Source organism: Primulina huaijiensis, chromosome 15 (assembly GCF_012295235.1).
Source record: "Primulina huaijiensis isolate GDHJ02 chromosome 15, ASM1229523v2, whole genome shotgun sequence".
Lineage (NCBI taxonomy): Eukaryota > Viridiplantae > Streptophyta > Magnoliopsida > Lamiales > Gesneriaceae > Primulina > Primulina huaijiensis.
In genome coordinates this window covers 18,718,805-18,740,788 of record NC_133320.1, presented here as the reverse complement: position 1 = coordinate 18,740,788, position 21,984 = coordinate 18,718,805, and the positions used below count along the sequence as shown (strand labels likewise).

At 37.4% G+C, this 21,984-nt stretch overlaps 2 protein-coding genes and 1 pseudogene across 2 annotated transcripts in view; 1 reads left to right on the top strand and 2 right to left on the bottom strand.

Annotated features, from left to right (window-relative positions):
• Positions 1-13,417: 13,417 nt before the first annotated feature.
• On the bottom strand, positions 13,418-16,162 carry LOC140959632 (golgin candidate 2-like; annotated as a pseudogene).
• A 2,198-nt stretch (positions 16,163-18,360) lies between these two features.
• LOC140959621 (calcium-binding allergen Ole e 8-like) lies at positions 18,361-19,055 on the top strand. Its single transcript, XM_073417543.1, has one exon. The coding sequence runs from the start codon at positions 18,408-18,410 to the stop codon at positions 18,897-18,899; it is 492 nt and encodes a 163-aa protein (XP_073273644.1). The 5' UTR covers positions 18,361-18,407; the 3' UTR covers positions 18,900-19,055.
• A 1,387-nt stretch (positions 19,056-20,442) lies between these two features.
• LOC140959620 (thaumatin-like protein) overlaps positions 20,443-21,984 on the bottom strand; it is a 2,449-nt gene continuing 907 nt past the window's right edge. The window contains exon 3 of the mRNA XM_073417542.1: positions 20,443-20,951. Within this exon, the coding sequence (XP_073273643.1) occupies positions 20,650-20,951 (302 nt within the window). The 3' untranslated portion in view covers positions 20,443-20,649. The remainder of the gene's footprint in view (positions 20,952-21,984) is intronic.

Below are 21,984 nucleotides of genomic sequence, written 5' to 3'. Positions count from 1 at the left end.
CAGTCAAAACTTATTAATAATTAACTGGGCACGATAGCGTTCCATATTAATTAAAAATAGCATTTCAGTTTTGTGAAAACAGTTAATCCTAAAATCTAACAACCGAGATAGCTGCAATTGATAGATCGAGTTTCGTTGATTTATTTAGACTAAATATGCTATGATAGCACAACACATCTAATCTATGCTACTCGTGTGACAATCATTCATGACAATTACGGATCACTGAATTCATGGCTAGCAGTAGAAAATTATATAACGAATTAAATTGTCAGATTAACCGAGATACAACTTTCATAGTATTAAATATAAATCAACAAATACTTGGAATAACAAGAATATTAAATCCAAAAAAACAAAACCTCACAGTGATAAATTAAACAGTAAAAACAACCCTCAAATCAGAAATAAAACTTAGCCTAGAGTTGTGAAGAGAATCGAAGAAAATCATTGCTCTTTCTTTTATGCTCTTCACGTGAGATTGGTAGAGGAAGAATTCTTTTTTTTCAATCTTCTTTTTCTTCTACTGTGCATATATTGGTATGAGGATATTTTCTTTTGAACAATCTCTTTTTTGCCGTCTCCCACTTCCACATGCGTCCCACTTTTGATTTTTGAAGATTGTGTTTGTTACTAAAAATCTTATCTTGCCCCTCTCTCACGTGAATTGTGGTGTATGTTATCAAAAGAAAGATTGGGTTCTAAAACATAAAAGACTAATAACCTAAAATAAATCATAATCCCTAAAATTAAAAGATACTTAAAAAATATCTTCCAATAATATAGAGTTTTTTATGGAAAAAACTCTAACTTGTATTTCTTCCTTGATATAAAAATTCCTTATCTCACTAGGCAGCCAAGGAATCGTCACAAGGCGTGATCACGCCTTATCCACAAACATCTTCTGAATTTTTATGATCCACTTCTTCCACTAAGATCATATTGATAACTTTAATTGTGATATAAAATCACCCTTTTTAGTCCAGATTTATCGCGAGAGCAGAAAACTTACTCCTACAATAAAATCACACAAAAATGTGTCAATTTAGCACGTTGGAAGTGGTAACAACGAGAGACATGACAACAAAAAATGCAGCTATTATGAGCATATCAGATTCTATCCACATCGATATGATATCGATCATCAGTAATAGAAGAAGTTACGATTCTATCCACATCGATACGGTACCGATCACCAGTAATAGAAGAAGCTACAATTCTATCCACATCGATAGCCAATCATCCGGTGACAGACTTTGGCACTTTCGCCAATACACTATCTTGTGACATCGTGCAATGTGCCCGTGGGGATCCCGCCACTATCAGGCACTTCTGTCACAAGATTACTCGTCTAATACCTGCTATCTATAAATCAAGAGAAAAAATACATCAATCAAATCCATGCAAATATCAATGCAATAAAGTAAAGTATGTGATTTAGGGAAACTCAAGTCTAAACCGACTCAAGTCGATCTCCCAATACCACATTGACTTATACCTTCCGTTTGTAGTCTCGGTCTGAAGCAATATCAGTTCTGAACTCAAGACTATGTCTGTAAATCTGAAACGATATATCAAGAATCATAATATCAAAATTCCATTCTCAATTCAACACTGAATCTGATTATTCTGGATTTAATTCAAAATCCAAGGGATAACGGTAAAATCTCAATATCCTCGTCAATACAACATTACCAGATAACAGTTACAATCCAGAACCAATATCCAATACAATCTGTAATCCAGTCACAATTCAAATCTGTCCGGTATAAATCAATATACCCTGAAAATTCATAACAATTCCATAATCAGTCCGTTTCTCAATCTGACTTCGATTCTATGATGTCTAACATGCCAAGAACATCATATATGAATCCTATCCAATTCTGACAATAGCATAATTTCCAAAACATATCAAAACGTAGCAAAACTTACGTCTAGTTAGAGCTCTCGTAGATAGAAACACAGTACCAAACTCAGATTGGAAATCAGACGGTCGGATCTTGTGCAATCTAATTTTTTAATCTAAGATGAAGCTTGAGGGTTTCTCTGGAGATTCTCGATTCCTTCTTGCTGCCAAGCTGAAGAAATGAAACCAATTACATATATATATATATATATATCCAACTTGCATGCCAAAGAAACGTGGCTCATTTTTCACAACTTTCAGGCGGCGCTCGGGCGGTTAATCTTTACCGCTCGGGCGCGGCACCTTCTGTTCGACACATACTTTTGTTGAACACTGGCGCTCGGGCGGTCAAGAACTACCGCTCGGGCGCCAGACGTTCTGTCCAAAACATGCTCTTGTAATGCATTGGCGCTCGGGCGCCACAGGTTCTGCCCGAAAATCACATAACTCATATGTTTTAACCAATTTGGTCTCGGAGTGGTCCAACTACACTCACATCAATTCATGATCAATAACTCATATCCGAGTACGATAATCAATTTCTCGGGCATTACATTTCTCCCCCCCTAAGATATGATTTCGTCCTCGAAATCACAGGCAATTAATCATATCAATAAGAATGTGCAACAATGCTGGGAATTCCTGTTTCATGTCTGATTCAGTCTCCCAAGTGGCTTCTTCAATGCCATGCCGAGTCCATTGAACTTTCACAAGCGGAATTGTCTTTGTTCTGAGCTGTTTTTCTTTACGATCGATAATCCGAATCGGTTTCTCGATATAACTCAATGTCTCATCAAGCTCGGTCTCGTCTGGCTGAATAATATGAGAATCATCGGGGAGATACTTCCGCAGCATAGATACAAGGAAGACATTATGTATCCCTGATAATGAAGGCGGTAATGCAAGTCGATAGGCACGATCTCCTATCTTTTCGAGAATCTCATATGGACCAACGTATCGTGGAGACAATTTCCCTTTCTTGCCAAATCGGACAACACCTCTGAAAGGAGAAATCTTCAAGAATACCCTGTCTCATGCCTCAAATACCAACGGTCGTCGTCGAACATTGGCATATTTGGCCTGTCGGTCCTGAGCTGCCTTCATTTTCTTCTGAATTAGTTTTACTTTTTCAGTCATATCTCTGATCATATTAGGTCCAGTCTCCGGAACTTCAGAGATATCATCCCAATAAAGATGAGATCTGCATTTCTTTCCGTACAACGCTTCAAAAGGCGCAATCTCAATGCTCGTTTGATAGCTATTGTTGTACGAAAACTCACAGAGAGGCAATGCATCTTGCCAATTAGTGCTAAAATCGAGCACTACAGCTCTCAGCATATCTTCCAATGTTTGAATCGTCCGCTCTGACTGTCCGTCAGTCTGTGGATGATATGCGGTACTCAGATGTAACTTCGTACCGAGAGCTTGCTGCAAACTCTGGCAGAAGCGCGAAGTAAACCGAAGATCACGGTCTGAAACAATTGAATTCGGCACTTCGTGCAATCTAATAACTTTTCCGACATAAATATCGGCCATTTGGTCATATCTGTATGTTATTTTATATGGAATAAAGCATGCAGATTTGGTCAATCGATCAATCACGACCCAAATCGCATCACAACCTCTGGAGGATCTTGGTAACTACATCACAAAATCCATGGAAATGTGATCCCATTTTCATTCAGGAATGGACAAACTTTGCAACAATCCTCCTGGTTTCTTCCTCTCAGCTTTCACTTGTTGGCAATTCAGACATTTGGCTACAAATTCAGTAACATCGGATTTCATTTGCTTCCACCAATATTGTGTCTTCAGATCATTATACATTTTCCTGCCACCAGGATGAATGCTAAAACGACTGTTGTGCGCTTCTGCTAGTATACGTTGTCTCAACTCCGAAACATTCGGCACAACAATACGATTGTTCACATACAAAATACTGTTTCGAACCTTGCTGGGATCAACTGATATCCCGTCTCCGGATATAAGATGTCCCAGAAATAGTACATGTCTCAACCAAAACTCACATTTCGACAGTTTAGCATATAACTTCTCAGCCCTCAAAATTTTCAACACAGTTCTCAGCTGACCAGCATGCTCAATCATATTCTTTGAATAAATCAAAATATCATCAATGAATATGATAACGAAATCATCCAAATATCTCTGAAAGATACGGTTCATCACCCCCATAAATACCGCCGGTGCATTCGTCAAACCAAACGGCATGACAATAAATTCATAGTGTCCATACCTGGTTCTGAATGATGTCTTAGAGATATCAGAGTCCCTGACTCTCAGTTGATGGTATCCAGACCTCAGATCGATCTTGGAATACACTGAAGAACCCTGCAACTGATCAAACAAATCGTCAATGCGAGGCAAGGGATATTTATTCTTTACCGTTGCCTTATTCAGTTGCCGATAGTTGATACAAAGCCTCATCGAACTATCTTTCTTCCTTACGAATAGTACTGGAGCACCCCAAGGAGATACACTCGGTCTGATATACCCCTTGGCCAGTAAATCCTCCAGCTGTTCTTTCAATTCTTTCAACTCAATCGGTGCCATTCGGTATGAAGCTCTTGAAATCGGAACTTTACCTGTCATCAACTCAATGCTGAAGTCTATCTCTCTCATCGGAGGCAATCAAGGAATCTCATCTGGAAAGACAGCAGCAAACTCGCACACCACTGGCAAATCCGCCAATAATGGGCTCGATTTCAGTAAATCAACTGAATAAACCAGGAATCCATCCGCTCTTTTCTGCAACAATCGAGTCATATTCATAGCAGATATCAAAGGAATTCTGACACGAGAACCCTTACCATACAATTTCCACTCCTCAGCCATCTCATGTCTGAATCGAACAATCTTGTGGAAACAATCAACTGTAACTCTGTACTTGGTTAATATATCGATACGGATAATATAATCAAAATCAGATAACCCAAGCACAATACAGTCCAACTCAATCTCATGCCCATCATACTGCAATATCCACGATCTAACAGACTTCACTGATATCAAACATGTCCCCAACGGAGAAGAGACAGACACTACCGCAGACAATGACTCAATAGGCAAAGAATGCATCAAAGCAAATCGCTCAGATATAAATGTATGCGATGCACCAGTATCAATCAATACATATACAGGATAACCAGAAATAAAATAGTTACCTGCAACAACATCGTCAGGTGCATCCTGTGCCTGCTCCTCAGTCACAGCGAACACTCGGGCCTGTTGTCTAGGAGGCTGGCTCGCTGTCTGGCTCCCTCCTGGCCTCGGCTGTGACTGGGTAGGCGGTGCTGGCTGGAAGGAATGAATGGCAGAAGATCATCTTCCTGTCTGAGCCACTGATCCAGATGACTCAGCGGCCCGGGATCCCTGAGTACCTTGCTGTGGACACACTCGGGCAAAGTGTCCATGCAGTTTACAAATGCGGCAGTTGCCGAACACTTCTCGGCACTGCTCTGTGGAATGCTTCCCTCCACAAGTGCTACAGTAAGGTCCTGTATAACTCTGGCCTTGACCAGTCTGTCTCGAGCCACTCGAACTGGAGGAGCTACTTCCAGATTTCTTTGCTTTCTCTTAGCTTTCAGGAAATCTTTCTTCCCACTACCACTGCCGCTCTCAAATCGAGAAGATGGTGGAGACATCTGTGATCTCGGTGCTGAAAGCACAAACGAAACCTCTTTCTGTCTCATCAGACCGGCTTCGGCTCCCTTGGCTCTGTTCAAGGCATCAGTGAAATTGTTTGGCCTCCCGGTATTCACCAAGGTAAAGATTTCAGGATTTAGGCCATTTATGAACCGGTCCGCAACAGCCTCATCATGTTCAGCTACGTGGGGAGCAAATCGGAGCAGTGTAGAGAATTTGCCCACATATTCCTCAATATTTAGCTGGCCCTGTCTCAAGTTTGCGAACTCGGCTCCCTTGTCCTTCCGATACGACACTGGAAAGAACCTTTGATAAAATTCAGTTCTAAACACATTCCACGTAATAACTGTACCTCGGTGTTCCAATGCTCGTTTTGTTGTGATCCACCAGTTTTTAGCAACGTCGTGTAACTGGTGTCCTATCAATTTCACCCTCCGCTCATGAATATACTCTAAAGACTCGAACATCATTTCAATATCGTCCAACCAACTCTCACACTCCACGTAATTCTCCGTACCCTTCAAAGTCGGTGGATGGAATGACTGAAAACTTTTCAACAATGTCTCCATTGGAGTGGCTGTAACGTCCATTGGAGGATTTGGAGTACTTCCCTGTTCAGGTACTCTTCTCGGAGGCATATCTGATAATCAAAAGGATTAGTAATCCCAATACACAAATATGTTTCAGTCCTCCTCCGATCATCTTACTGCTGATCCAGAATCGGTGCTGATTCATTCTTAATAACACATGTTTTCAAATCAAGTCAGATAAACAGATAAACATGCATTATAAAGCAGTAAATCATGCTAGCAATCAAAAGCATGAAAGAACACACATTCTACCCCGCTCACTAGCTCCTTTCTCAATCTAAAGGATCTATCGCTCTGATACCACCTGTTGTGGGGACCCGGACGCTAATCATGTTCTTAATCATCATTGGGACTATTTAATCAATTATAAAACAGGGTCTATTTTTTTTTAATGCGTAACGTAGTGAAATAAAACGTATATACATCTCAATATAAAAGTACAAGTCCTGTAACACATACATATATTCAACTAAGGTTTAACAGCTAATATCAAGTGTCCAAACCTATCTCTAATCCAAGTCCGGAGCCTCCACTCTAATCACGATCTCTCTTCATCTCCTCAACCCTGAACCTGTCCCACCTGTTGTCATGCACACATACAAACACGACAACAGCTGGATAATTCCGGTGAGAATATAATCCCAGTATAAATCAACGAAACATGCAATCATATAAACAAATAAAAAGCATGTAACAGATAACAATAATATGTATCAAAATCTGAAACATAATCAATATCAGACTGTCGACAATGCTTGTAACTTTACAATTCAGACTAGACTCAATCTTAGTCTAGGTATCCCGGTTTCCAGAAGTTGGCATTCCATAACGATCACCAGTAATATAAGAAATTCCGATTCTATCCACATCGATATGGTATCGATCACCAGTAATAGATGAAGCTCTGATTCTATCCACATCGATATAGTATCGATCACCAGTAATAGAAGAAACTCCGATTCTATCCACATCGATATGATATCGATCATCAGTAATAGAAGAAGTTACGATTCTATCCACATCGATATGATATCGATCATCAGTAATAGAAGAAGTTACGATTCTATCCACATCGATACGGTACCGATCACCAGTAATAGAAGAAGCTACAATTCTATCCACATCGATAGCCAATCATCCGGTGACAGACTTTGGCACTTTCGCCAATACACTATCTTGTGACATCGTGCAATATGCCCGTGGCGATCCCGCCACTATCAGGCACTTCTGTCACAAGATTACTCGTCTAATACCTGCTATCTATAAATCAAGAGAACAAGTACATCAATCAAATCCATGCAAATATCAATGCAATAAAGTAAAGTATGTGATTTAGGGAAACTCAAGTCGATCTCCCAATACCACATTGACTTATACCTTCCGTTTGTAGTCTCGGTCTGAAGCAATATAAGTTCTGAACTCAAGACTGTGTCTGTAAATCTGAAACGATATATCAAGAATCATAATATCAATATTCCATTCTCAATTCAACACTGAATCTGATTATTCTGGATTTAATTCAAAATCCACGGCATAACGGTAAAATCTCAATATACTCGTCAGTACAACATTACCAGATAACAGTTACAATCCAGAACCAATATCCAATACAATCTGTAATCCAGTCACAATTCAAATCTGTCCGGTATAAATCAATATACCCTGAAAATTCATAACAATTTCATAATCAGTCCGTTTCTCAATCTGACTTCGATTCTACGATGTCTAACATGCCAAGAACATCATATATGAATCCTATCCAATTCTTACAATAGCATAATTTCCAAAACATATCAAAACGTAGCAAAACTTACGTCTAGTTAGAGCTCTCGTAGATAGAAACACAGTACCAAACTCAGATTGGAAATCAGACGGTCGGATCTTGTGCAATCTAATTTTTTAATCTAAGATGAAGCTTGAGGGTTTCTCTAGAGATTCTCGATTCCTTCTTGCTGCCAAGCTGAAGAAATGAAACCAATTACATATATATATATATATCCAACTTGCATGCCAAAGAAACGTGGCTCATTTTTCACAACTTTCAGGCGGCGCTCGGGCGGTTAATCTTTACCGCTCGGGCGCGGCACCTTCTGTTCGACACATACTTTTGTTGAACACTGGCGCTCGGGCGGTCAAGAACTACCGCTCGGGCGCCAGACGTTCTGTCCAAAACATGCTCTTGTAATGCATTGGCGCTCGGGCGGTCGTCTTCTACCGCTCGGGCGCCACAGGTTCTGCCCGAAAATCACATAACTCATATGTTTTAACCAATTTGGTCTCGGAGTGGTCCAACTACACTCACATCAATTCATGATCAATAACTCATATCCGAGTACGATAATCAATTTCTCGGGCATTACAGTTATCCTGATCAGAAAAGTACATAAACATGGAGAAAGCCCAAAGGAAAAAAAAAACCTTGGAAAACAAGTAGGAGATAGGGTAGGCATGGCAGATGACCTGGTACAGAAAAATGCCAACCCTCTGGGGCATTTTTCTCAGTAGAAACCTTTGAAGGTTTCTCGAGATCTGGTAGCGCACCTTTATGATGATGACATGGTTGTCCACAGCCCTCAAAACCCCCACAGGACTAGAGGATGACCACCAAATCATGCACATATCATCAGGAATGTGCTCATGATACCAGTGAATGCAAGAAACTGAAGCAAGCTCATTATCTATTGGACTAGACCGAAGCCTACAACAAAAGGCACGAGGACTCCCGTGGGCGCCAAGAAATTCAAGACACGTCTTACCCTTAAGCACCCAAGCTTCCAACCCAGGCAGTGAGGTTAGGATGGCTTCTCCCGAGGAATAGAGCCCGAGAAGAAAAGGCCCGGGAAGGCTTCCTCAATCTGGACATAATTAAAATGATTTCAGATGGATCTACAGATGGAGATTCTAACTGGGCAGAAAGCTTGGAGCCGGAGAGAAAGCTTGGGAGTAGACAATGCAACCTGGGGAGAGGGGCCAGTGATCAGCTTTGGTCCCTAGGATCTACAGGGCACCATCTTACCTCACAATGATGTCTTAGTCATCCAAACCAAAATTGCCAACTATAATGTGAGGTGGGTGTTTGAAAACTCCAAGAGTTCTCTCAATGTTATATTCTAGGAAGCTCTTGACCAAATAGATTTGGAAGTCTATAAGTTGGAATCATTGGAGACTACCCTCTTTGGATTTTTTGGTCGCACCGTGTACCCGAAAGAAAAGATAATGCTTTTCTTAATAGTCGGATCTGAGGACTTGAGGAACACGGTAATGATAACATTCATGGTGGTCAATACACCTTCCTCAAATAACATTATTTTGTGAAGGCCTATCATGAATGCCCTCATGTCTGTCGCCTCGATTTACAATCAGAAAATCAAATTTTCTAGGGGAAGCATGGTAGGAGAAGTCTGGGGAGATCAATCATTCTCTTGAAAATATTATGCTGAGACAGTTCGGGTGGAAAACAAAAGAACAACAAGGAGAAGAGATGATAGAAGGTCACAAAAGGGAGAGGTGCACTCGATTGGCGAAGTGCGAGCAGTGATGGAAGAAGAACATGAAGAATGGATATAGTCCCTAGGCACCTCGGAAAAACAACCAAGGTGGCCTGGATCTTGAACCATATATCTGAGCCGAGTTGCTGACTTTTTTAAAGAATGCTGATATCTTTGCATGGTTCTCCTTAGAGCTAGTCGGGGTCCCATCTCATATTTTTTAGCATAAAATAAACATCATCCCGGGTTCCTAACCCGTGAAGCAGAAGAAGAGGCACTTTGGGCCGGATAAGAACAGGGTAATAGTTGAACAGATGAAAGAATTGCTAAAGTCTGACTAGATCGAAGAAGTCAAGTTCGCTCCTTGGCTCTCGATTGTGGTCCAGGTCCCGAAGGCCACATGAAAATGGAGAATGTTGTGGACTTTAGGGACTTACACAAAGCTTACCCAAAAGATTGCTACCTCGTGGCCTGAATTGATAAACTAGTGTATTCCACCTCGGGGTATGAGTTGATCTGTTTCATAGATGCTTATTAGAGGTATCACCAAATCCTTCTGGCCCGTGAAGATCAATATAAAGTTAGTTTCATCACCTCAGGCGATACGTTTTGTTATGTGGTTATGACATTCGGATTGAAGAATTTAGGGGCCACTTACCAACTGTTGATGTATAAAATCTTTAAGAAACAAGCTAAAAAAAAAACATTGAGATATACGTGGATGACATTCTCATCAAGTCCCGGGTGAAATCTTGCTTTGCCCCCGATCTCGAGGAGACATTCTAAATCTTATAGAATATGGAGTAAAGTTGAATTCAGCTAAGTATATCTTTGGGGTTAAGAGTGGAAAGTCCATTGGTTTCATGGTGACCGATAGTGGGATTGAGGTCAACCTCAAGAAAGTAAAAGTTATCATGGAAATTTTTCCCCTAAATCTGTCAGGGAAGTACAATGGCTTATAAATGAGATTGATACTCTGTCCCCGATTCATCTCTAGATTGGCACATCGCAGTTACCCTTTCTTCCATGTATTGAGGAATGCTCAGAATTTCGGATGGGATGAGCGAGAAAGTTTCACTGATTGGAACGTGAAACAAATCACCCCGAGGGGAATGCAGAGGTTGATGCCTCGTTCTCATATAATTTTGAAGCCAAGACGTGGGCACGTCCTCACGTCGTGGCCACTACCCCGAGCATCTCGGAGTGGTCACTGATTCTGATACCCTATAAATACCCATATCATAGATAAAATCAGGGAATTGATTCTCATTTGCACGAGCACTTACTATATATTTGGTTTATAAAAGCAATTTATTTCCTCTGCGTACATACTTGACTGACTTGAACGTCGGAGTGACCACGCCCAAAACCCTTCCGTCGCCCTTCAAATGTTTCTTATTCTCAGGTAGACAGACTGTCCAGCTCAGGTTTCATCTGGCCTAGTCATCAGCATCTCTGCCTAAGAAATTACCCATAAGCTCACCCAATTTTCTTGAGCAACATCAATATACATATATAATTAAATAATTAATATCTTTAAAATAGTATTTTCTTCAGCCCAAACTTGAGTCAATTTTCTAAATTGATAAAATTATAATTTTTCAAAATATTATATAAATATATGTTCTCATCAATATCATAAATTAATAATTCTGTAAAATTACAAATATAATTAGAACAATTTAATAAAATATGGTCTATTGTTGTTTGGTTTTACTTAAATTTTTAATTCTATTTTTATATTTTATGGTTGTTTCATGTTTGTTTATACATTGGAATTTGTTTTTTAATATTAATTTAAAAAATACGATACAAACATTTGCGAAATAATGATTTTTTTATATAATTAAATTTATAGTCATTGAATGGAAAAAAATAATCTTTAAATAATAAATTAATAATTTATCGAATCGATACATCTATAAATTAATAAAATTTCATGATCTCAACATTATTAGTTTATAAAACTTTTACTGTATATTGTTATTTCAATTCATAAAATGTTATAAAAAATATGCATTTATATTTTCATAAAATAAAGTAATGCATTTATAACTGTAACTGTATAATGATTTATTAAAGAATAAATCCACTGTGTTCGTATTTATGTCTATGAGACATGTCGATTCGATCTGTACCTGAAGTAAAAAGTAATACTTTTAATACAAAAATAATATTTTTAATTGATCGAATCAGATAAAAGATATATCTCATATAATTAATATGTGAACCGATCGCCTAGAAATTTTTTTTGTGTGTGTGAAATATTTTTGTGACAATATGTATTTGATTCTAACACATAGAGGGAGGGGACGTGTGGGACATTGGGGATACAGAAGTGACATTATAGAACACCTCACATGGCATTAGAGCTTCTATATTATTTTTATTACAAGATTTTTGTGGTCCTCTCGTACATTTATGCATCACTATCTTTGTCAAGGGACCTCTCTAAATGTATCTTTTAACTCTATACATTCATATACTCTCGTTCAACCCAATAACGACTCAGATAAATTTAGTGAATAATCGAAAAAATCAAGGCAAAAACTTGTGTGAAACAGTCTTACCGATCGTATTTTGTGAGATGGATCTCTTGTTTGTGTCATCCATGAAAAAATATTACTTTTTATGTTAAGAGTATTATTTTTTATTATAAATATCGGTAGGGTTGACCAGTCTCACAGATAAAGATTCATGAGACCGTCTCACAATAGACCTACTCAAAAATAAAAAATCTTCTGCTTCACATCGTACTTGGTTCACGCTATGTATACTAAGTATTACATCTATAGTATGTTAGTAGAGATTGTTTTAAAAATGTTTTCGATCAAATATTATTTTCGAATTATAATATTAATTCTGATTTTTTTTTTTAATAAAAAAAATAACCTTCAAACATACAGGTCGAGAAAATTATATTTCAAATTCATGCAAAGATACGAGGAAATGAAGCACATTGCCACACCTAGTAAAAATAAATCAAATTTACTACTATATTTTTTTTAATTATTTTATCTTTGTACCTATGTTTTCATAATCACGTTCAATTTTGTCCCGTTGTTTTATTCCCACATTTGATTTCATATATAAAATATAAAATCCAACTTTTTTACAAAGAAAAATCTCGAATAGCCTCGTGAACTCTAATTCATCCATTAGCTTCTGAATTTCAAGGGCATGGATTCAAGTGTAGCTCAAATCCTCTTGGCAAAAAAGAGAATCCGTCAAAACTTGCATGGGGTAATAGTTCCGTTCTTTGGCCTTCTTAAGTCCTTTTCGGATTGCATAGAGTTCCCCTTCAACCACTAAAAAAGGTTTCGGTAGGCTTTGGCCAAAGGCAAGAACTCCGGTTCCATCGCTTGCTCTGATAATGCCTACCCTTTCAAAGAGACTGTGCACTTCATCCTAGCATTTATCAACTCTAATCTCCAGATTCTGGGATCGGGCGGCTTCCATTTCTCATCAGCTTTTGGCCTCACCGTAATCGCATGTGGATTTATGGTATGAAGAAGTGCTTCTATAATCCTCCTGGCTCCTTTGCTGCTCTTTCCATGTTGCCCCCCATATGCATGACACATTTTTCCAACTCAGCTTTTGAAAAGGATCACTCAACCAGCAACACAGCACAGCTCCAAAGTTCAAGCTCCATTTCTGGTTTTCGGCATCTGATGAAATTTTGTATCTTTCCAGAGGTGAGCAAAAGAATGAAGAATGTGTTGTTGTATCAATCCCACGACCACATAATTGACAACATCCATCTACCGGAATGGGATGTCTTGATAGATTAATGCACGGCGGTATAATATCATGTGAAACTCGCCGAAAAAGATCCTGACTTTAGGTAGCAAGTTCAGAGACCCAAGCCAACTCCACCAACTTCTCATCCCATTCTCGGAACAGTTTTCCGGCGGATAGTAAAAACCAGTATCTTTTTTATATCTGATTTGGTCTGAGTATTTACCTTTGTCATCAAAAGACCAATACATCATGTCTGGTTTTAGGCATTAGATATATTCTTGATTTTATTCTAGTTTGTGTTTGAATTAAAAGATACACCAAGCATTTTAATCCATTCAACTTTAAAATAATAGCTTTAGGTTAAGCTTAGTTGATGTGATAGAACTACAAAATGATAAACTATACTATAATTATTAAATTGATATGATAATGACAAATAATAATAGATTAATAACAACATATTTGATGGAATGGTTAGCTTAGAGATAAATTAAGCCTTTCCAAAACTTATTGATTTTACCCTCAAAAATAATTTTTTTTTTTTAATTTAATCAAAAACCGTTTCGCTAAAACCTTAAGTGATGCCGGATTATCAAATAATCCAGCTCCTATCGCACCACCAAATCCTGCCTTAGCATATATAAAGCAAGGTCTCATGCATGAATAGAAGTAATGAATTTCTTCATAAAATTTCAGTGCAGAACTGCAGTTCATTATATTTCTCAGTGCTTCATATAATTTGAAATGACTCAAAATGCTCTACACCGAGCTCGTAAAATTCATCGTATCCGCCACCATATAAACTGCTGAATAAAGAATAAAACTAGTGAATCATAATACATGTATGAACTTCAATCAAATACCTTCAGTGTTATTAATATTTTGTAGAGAGACAATAGCACCAGATTGAAAGTCATGAGAAACTAAAGAGTGGAACATGAGAATATATGTCACCCAAAGATGAAGGCACACAACGTAAACAACTGACCATATTCTTGCTGTTCTATTTCTTCTCAGAAAAATAGCACCCAAACAAAAGAGCGAGTCCAGCTGTTGAATTTTTTTCTCCACTCCTCACGAATTTATGACTGTTTCCTATATTCCAGTTTACTTAATATTCCCTGGATCCCATGGCATGTAAATGTCCAAAGGAAGGTAACTGAGGAACGAACAATACATAGCTCAAATGCCTGGATCCAAATACCATCTACCAAAAATAATTAACTCCAAAGAGGAGAAGAAAAGGAGAAAAGTACCTCCTGTACTTATTGTTTAGCTTGTTCGTCAAGCATTTTCTCCAAACTCTGTTTCTCCCCTTCCAATCTGGCAACTAAATTCTCACGCTCCTGAATTGCCTCAATTGCTTTTGCAGCTGCTCTTTCTGCCAGAATCCGTTGCCTCCTCTTTCTCCTTTCTTCCCTTTCTCTTTCTATCTCAGAATCTGATGTTGAAGTTGTATCAGCTTCAGAATCAGACTCCATGTCGCTTGGTAGAGAAGGAACCTTCACTGTAGGTCCATTTCTCCCATTCATCCTACCGTTTGATGTTTCACTATCATTTGACAGCAGCTTCAATTTCAATTTGACAATTTCCTACCACGAGAAACTGGAACCTTGTCAAGATTATTTTTGTCAGTTAAATCAATTGCAGAATGCATCTTTTGTCCATCTACAACAACATTCAACTCCTCAATTGTCATGGCATTGTTACCATCAGCATCAAGAGTTGAACTAGTATGCTTTCGATCCGATTCACCTCCACCTCCTTTGCTTGGTGATTGATGGTTTAATTTTAGCGGCATCACATCTCTCGCATTGTTTGCCCGATCATTACTATCAGCATTTGAAATATTTTCCAAGCCAACATTCAAATTTCTTGAAGCTGGGACAAAATTCCTCACCTTCTTACCGTCTTTCTTCAAACCCTGAATCCCTAAAGTTCCTTTGATATTACGGCTCACATTAACTCCCCCAAAACCTTTCCTTTTATCAGTAACACTCAACAATTCCGTCCAATCACTCTCAGTAAGTCCACCACTCAAATTCGTCGTGGAATTCAGATTTGGTGATATTCCAGCTTCATGATTTCGGTTAATATCACTATTACTTCTGCTAATAACATTTAAATCAAGTTTATCACTGTTGTTACTTAGGTTAGTGATAGTTTCTGGAGCTTTCTTCCTCAACTGATCCTTTAAGAATCGCTTAGTTTCAGGAGTGTTTCCAGGTGAGCCCTCAAGTCCTAATTCATTGCCAGGTCGTGGATTCTCATTCTTACCCAGTGATTCTGCTGCTTGCTGATCAATCTGAACCACCCTTTCAATTAATCAGACAACGCTTACACTCAATCCACCATCATTTAATATCCAACATTTACACTCATGACAAGAATATCGTTACAAACAGAGAGACACGTGCTTTTCATCAATTTTAATCTAATTAGGTTTTTCATCAATTGAAATTATACGCATTAAATTCTAAGGAAAATAATAAGACACAAATCATTGAACAAGTTTCTAAACCCATTTAATACAGACAAAAACTTCTTAAATGGAAATCAAAACCAAATGATAGGCGGATTAATTGCCTGTTGAAGAAGGGATTCAGCTGCTTTGAGCTTGGTAGAAATCCAGTGGGCCATTGGTATCCGTTGGATCAAGGTAGCTGTTTACATCAGTACTGTCACGCCACCGCGCATTTTAGCGGAAGGCTTAGAAGAAATCTCAGTGTCGGTTTTCCAGTTTAAGAGCAGAGGACGACAAAGAAAGGAAGGAGCGCGAATGCTAAGTCTACAAGTCAGTGGACGGTTCGTTATACGTGTCGGCATTTTATTAGCTGTCATGTAAAATTTGTCACAGGCTAGGTATTTTATTGATTACTGAAAAATATGATTTTTTATGTAAAAATATTAATTTTTATTGAAAATATAAACATGATTGATTCATGTCATTGATAAAAATATATGAGACAATCTCAAAAAAAATCTATTCTAAAAAGAAATATGAACACATATCTATTGTGGGTGTAAATATGCAATTGATAGGTTTACCCAATCTATTATCATGTAGAAAAGGGGGAAGTTGGCGAAAAATCCTCAATCAAAACATTTCTTTGGGTTCACTCCCTACCCACAAAATTGTGGTACTATGTCATACAAATTGTCGTACACTTCATGTGGAAATGTGGTACTAAAAAAGTACACAGAGAATGAACACAAAAAAACGACGGCTGGGGACTGAAGGCCAATTTCCCGTAGAAAAAGTCCTATCAATTCCCAATTTGATTATATAATTCAGTTTTCCATTTTTTTTAAAATGACTTGTTTGATAAAATAACATTGAATCAGGTTAAATAGGATATCTTGGTGACTCATGCCCCTAATATCCATGTACAATATTCTTCTTGCTAGGCCAGTCTCACGTAATTTGACATTTAAGTAGGTCTCTTGTGAGACGATATCATGAATCTTTATATGTGAAACGGGTCAACTCTATTGATATTCAAAATAAAAAGTAATACTCTTAACATAAAAAGTAATATTTTTTTTATTGATGACCCAAATAAGAGGCATGTCTCACAAAATTGATCCGTGAGACCGTCTCACAAGAGTTTTTGTGTTGTCATTTTTAGATGGTCGAAGTGATTATATCTTTTAAATACAAGGTTAATGTTGTTATATTAATCATATTTTATCTTTTAAGTTAAAATAATAATTATATTGATAGAATCTTTTAAGTTAAAATAATAATTATATTGATAGAATGAATTGTATATAATAATAAATTGTAATAAAAGGGAAAGATATAAATTTGGGTATATGGGTAAAAACCTACCGACGCGGAAGCGCGGGGGAAGCGAGTTTTCTTTCCGTACTCGACACGTACCACAGTCCCATACTTGCCACGCATTCTACACTCCACAAAAATCAATCTATACATATATATATAGCTTTAATTAATCATTATGTTGACTTGAGTAATGGATTTGGTCAGTGTCGTCTCTTCTTGCGTATCACTCTTAACTCAACTTTCTCACTTACATCTTTAATCTTTGATACAGTCTCAAAATTTTCATCAAACATTATTTATTACTAGAGACTTGTGAGTTTCAAATTCAATCAATATCAAGTTAAAGATGTTTTAAAATATATTTTGAGTCGAAGAAGTAAATGAACATTTACAATGAGCATAAATTTGATTCATTTTACTAACATTTTTTTGACACACTTATTATACATGATTTGGTTAGTGTTCTCTCTTGTTGTGTATCACTCTAACATAACTCCACTTTCTCAATTACATCTCCTATCTTTGATATATTATCAAAATTTTCATCAAAAATTATTTATTATGATTGACAAGTGAATTTCAAATTCAATCGATATAACGTTAAACATGTTTGAAAAGATGTCTTAATTAGTAAAATAAATGAATCATTTGATTAATGATCATGAATTTGATTATTTGTTCTAACATTTTATCGCACGTATCTATTGTACATGATGGCTGGTGTGGTTTACAACTCGGGAAAAAACTTGTGTGATACGGTCTCACGGGTATTATTTGGGTCATGCATGAAAAAGTATTATTTTTTATGCTAAGAGTATGACTTTTAATTGTGAATATCAATAGGGTTGACCCGTCTCACAGATAAAGATTCGTGAGACCGTCTCACAAAAGACCTACTCTACAACTCGAAGAATGAGGTTTGTAATTTTTTTACGGCATAAAAAATATCAAGTTAAATAATTTTAATAATATTTGCGATATTTTTTTTAAATATACTCGAAATTCCCAAATAAAAATCATTTATCGAAAGTAATATACGTGAAATAAATAGTTTGTAAGTCAAATATAGTCAAACAACCTATTATTATGATTAAAGAATAAATAAATAAAAAAATTAGGTCCATACGTGTATGTCCGTGCAAGCCAGTCTATCCGCTTCCTATATATATCTTCGTTTCCACAAATCGAAAAAATCAAACCGAAGCACAAACCCCTAAAAATCAGAGAAAATGGCAGCGAGTTCCACCCCGAATTCGACTTCCCTGATGTATCTCCAGAACGTGGACGAGGTTCGGAAGATGTTCCAGCGCTTCGACTCTAACGGCGACGGCAAGATTTCCACGACGGAGCTCAGCGGAGTGCTGGAGGCTCTCGGATCCAGTATCTCGGACGAGGAGGTAGCCAAAATGATGGTGGAGATCGACTCCGACAAGGACGGGCATATCAATCTCGAGGAGTTCGCCGCCTTCTGCAAGGGCGAAGCCGATCCGTACAACTCGGCGGAGAAGGAGGTGAAGGAGGCGTTCGAGCTATACGACCAGGATCACGACGGCAAGATCTCCGCCGCGGAGCTTCACCTGATCCTCACCCGCCTCGGCGAAAACTGCTCCGTCGCCGACTGTGCTGGCATGATCAACTCCTTTGATTCCGACGGAGACGGTTTTGTGAGCTTTGACGAGTTCAAAAGGATGATGGCGGCGTCTAATAACGCCGCTGCGTGAACGGCGGCGTTTTACGCTACCCACGCGTCAGGCTGTCTGTTGTTGCTTGTTTGTATGGAAAAAAATGAATCAGGATTTCAGTCTTTTGTTTGTGGGGCTTATCCTTTTGGTTTAAGAGGAGGAGATTGAATATTTGAATCAGGGAAAAATGAATCATGACTATAAATTATATAAATTATTTGCAATTATAACCCTAATTCGACTACTTTCGAAGAAAACAAATAAAAAAAAAAGAATTTTTTTACGATGATCTCACGAATTTATGTCTGTGATATCGATTGATCGATTAATATTTATAATGAAAGTACTATTTTTGATATCTATATAACAAAATTGAACGACGTCACACGAATTTGTTGCAAATCAAATCAAATCAAAATGAGCATTTGAAACAAATATGTCATTCATAAGATAAGTAAATGGGAAAACAATCAATTGAATCATTAATTCAAGGCGAATTCAAGATTTTTTTTTCCTCTGGGCCTTTACCTATATATTATAGAAAGCCAAAAATTTGGGTGTTTAGGCAGTATTTTTCTTCAAACTTGTTGATTTCGATGCAAAATTTTACAGGATTAAATTAATGATTGGGCTAGAATCAACTTGAACTAGTGGTTGTAAGCTTCGAGGTATACTGGCTTTTAAGCTCAGTCAAGCCCAGCATATTAGGTCCCTAACATGAAGTTAGTCATGTTTTTTTTTCCTGTAATATAACGTAACATTGTATATATCATCAATTTCTGGCTGATACGATAACATTTTTCGATGTTATTTCAATATTTTTCGTTATCACATCAGTATGCGATGGAATAGGATTAAAAGCCAACAAAACGTAAAACTATAAAATTAAAACATAAATTTGACAAGTTAAATGACAAATGAACAAACATGACAAGTTGTAATCACTAAATTCATGTAGAAAAAACATAATATGGCACCAACCGGTTATCAGAAGGTGTTCACATTTTTAAAAAAAATAGTGAAATACTCTTATTAAAACTTATTTAAAAAAATAAGAACACAATAACCTATAAAATTTAAGATTTTGACGTCATATGAACTACATGTTACTATTTATGAGTCGCTATGGTTTTGACCTCGGTTTCCTCAAGTAGTTTCTTTAACAATTAATCGAATGCTACAAAAGTGAGCGCGGTTGGTACTAAAACCTGTTTCCATACATTCTACGACAGTGTGTGTTATGATGTCCGATTTTGATGAAGTCTAAATGAATTCGCAACTCCACAACCACTACAAATGAAAGGGCACATGTAAGAACCAAGCACTCTTCTCATATAGTCCGTTGGATCTGGCCTTGGTACCTAACAACCTATGGTCAGGTTGACATGAAATCGATGGAGTAATTTGTTTTAAAACTTTTCAATTATCGAACCGAGAGCGATTAATATTATCAGCCTCATGATCTTAGCAGTTAGAGATTCTGGTTGGAATGTGACGTCCAACTTGCAACACTCCAACCTCTAGAGCCATTTACTAGATTTTCGAGGAATCGGTACAACAGCCCAAGCTCACATTCATCGAATGGCTATAGCCATAACTTGATCTTTTCAAATCGACTAATGAATTCATGCACCAACAAATCATTGAACCAGCCCATCCAACAAGGGCAAAACAAGTAATCAAATTTGATGCTACACCCCCAATGGATCACAAAAAGTACTAGTACTGGTTACTTATGATGGGAATAATAATGTCATTGCAAAATGTATTTATATATGTAGATATATATCTAATGATGGGGACAAAAGGTAAGCAAATAGGTTGAGGCGATGCAAGTGGCAATGCTTGTGGGATCATCATATGCATAAGAGTAAGCTTTGGGGCAGGCAGCTTTGAAAATCTTGGAATAGGCTGTGGGCTTGCATGATTCGGGGTTTCCGAATCTGCCTGTGCAACAGTACCTTGGGGAGTTGAATGCAAAACATGCACTCTTGCATGCCACCACACTCTTCTTGTCGTCTGATCGGACCTGAAGCCCTACCGGGCACATCATGTTGAGGTCGCTCACACACCCTGCATAGCTGCACTTTCCTGCAGTATTTCAATGGCCAAACATATAAGCTAACCAATCACTTTGTCATCATACAATATGAATGTCCCAGATTTGAGGAGTTGTAGCATTAGTACAAGATCCTGTTTCACATATGGTGGAAAATTGTGAATAGATTCATAAGATTATCTCGTTTATTTTTAACAACTTCGGTTGATTATTTTCGTACTACGAAGATAGATAGGAAATAAAAGCTAGAAAAGTTTATCTAAAACACACCCCAGCTCACAAGCATGATATCTCTAAGTATTTGTTAATGTAATCAAGACACACTCGAGCCAACAAATTTGCAGTTAAAGTACAAACATGATTTGGCTAATCCAATATGAACGACTTTCTGTTATATTAGTTTGAATGCACATACAAATTTTATAATCTGCACATGAATGTAACACCAACTTTATCAGATGACAAAACAATGGAGGACTTGGTAAGTTAATCCACTGTTCTATTTTGAACTATTTCAAGATTTTCATCTTTGCCAACCATATTGAAACACAATTCATATTGCTAGAAAGGCAAAGATGAAGGAAGCATACGGGAATCTTCAAGGAGATAAAATACAACAATACTTTACAGGATCAACATGAGCTTCCCCATAAATTTCAACTACATTAATTTCTAAACATAAGATCTTCCCTACAAAATTCACAAGTGAAGTGGAGGCCAAAGGCTCAAAGCTAATACATTTCTCAATCAACATGTGAACGGCCATACAAACATGACATGATCAAGTAAACTAGACGATTTTTAACTAAAATCCATGTGATAACCACTCGTTTACAAAAGAGACTCGATCCAAAGAAATTTAATGGAGATACAATCTTTCCAAGGAATAAATAAGGCTATAATATTAAAAAAGAACCCAAAACTTTTAGTCAGAGTATCTCTTAATCTTAAAATCACTCCACAGTTTCTTGTTTCGCAATAAGGCAATATAATGGCAGAAAACAAGGATGCTAATCTCATAAGACATCAGAGTACAACTATTTTATGTATGGTTCGTTATATATA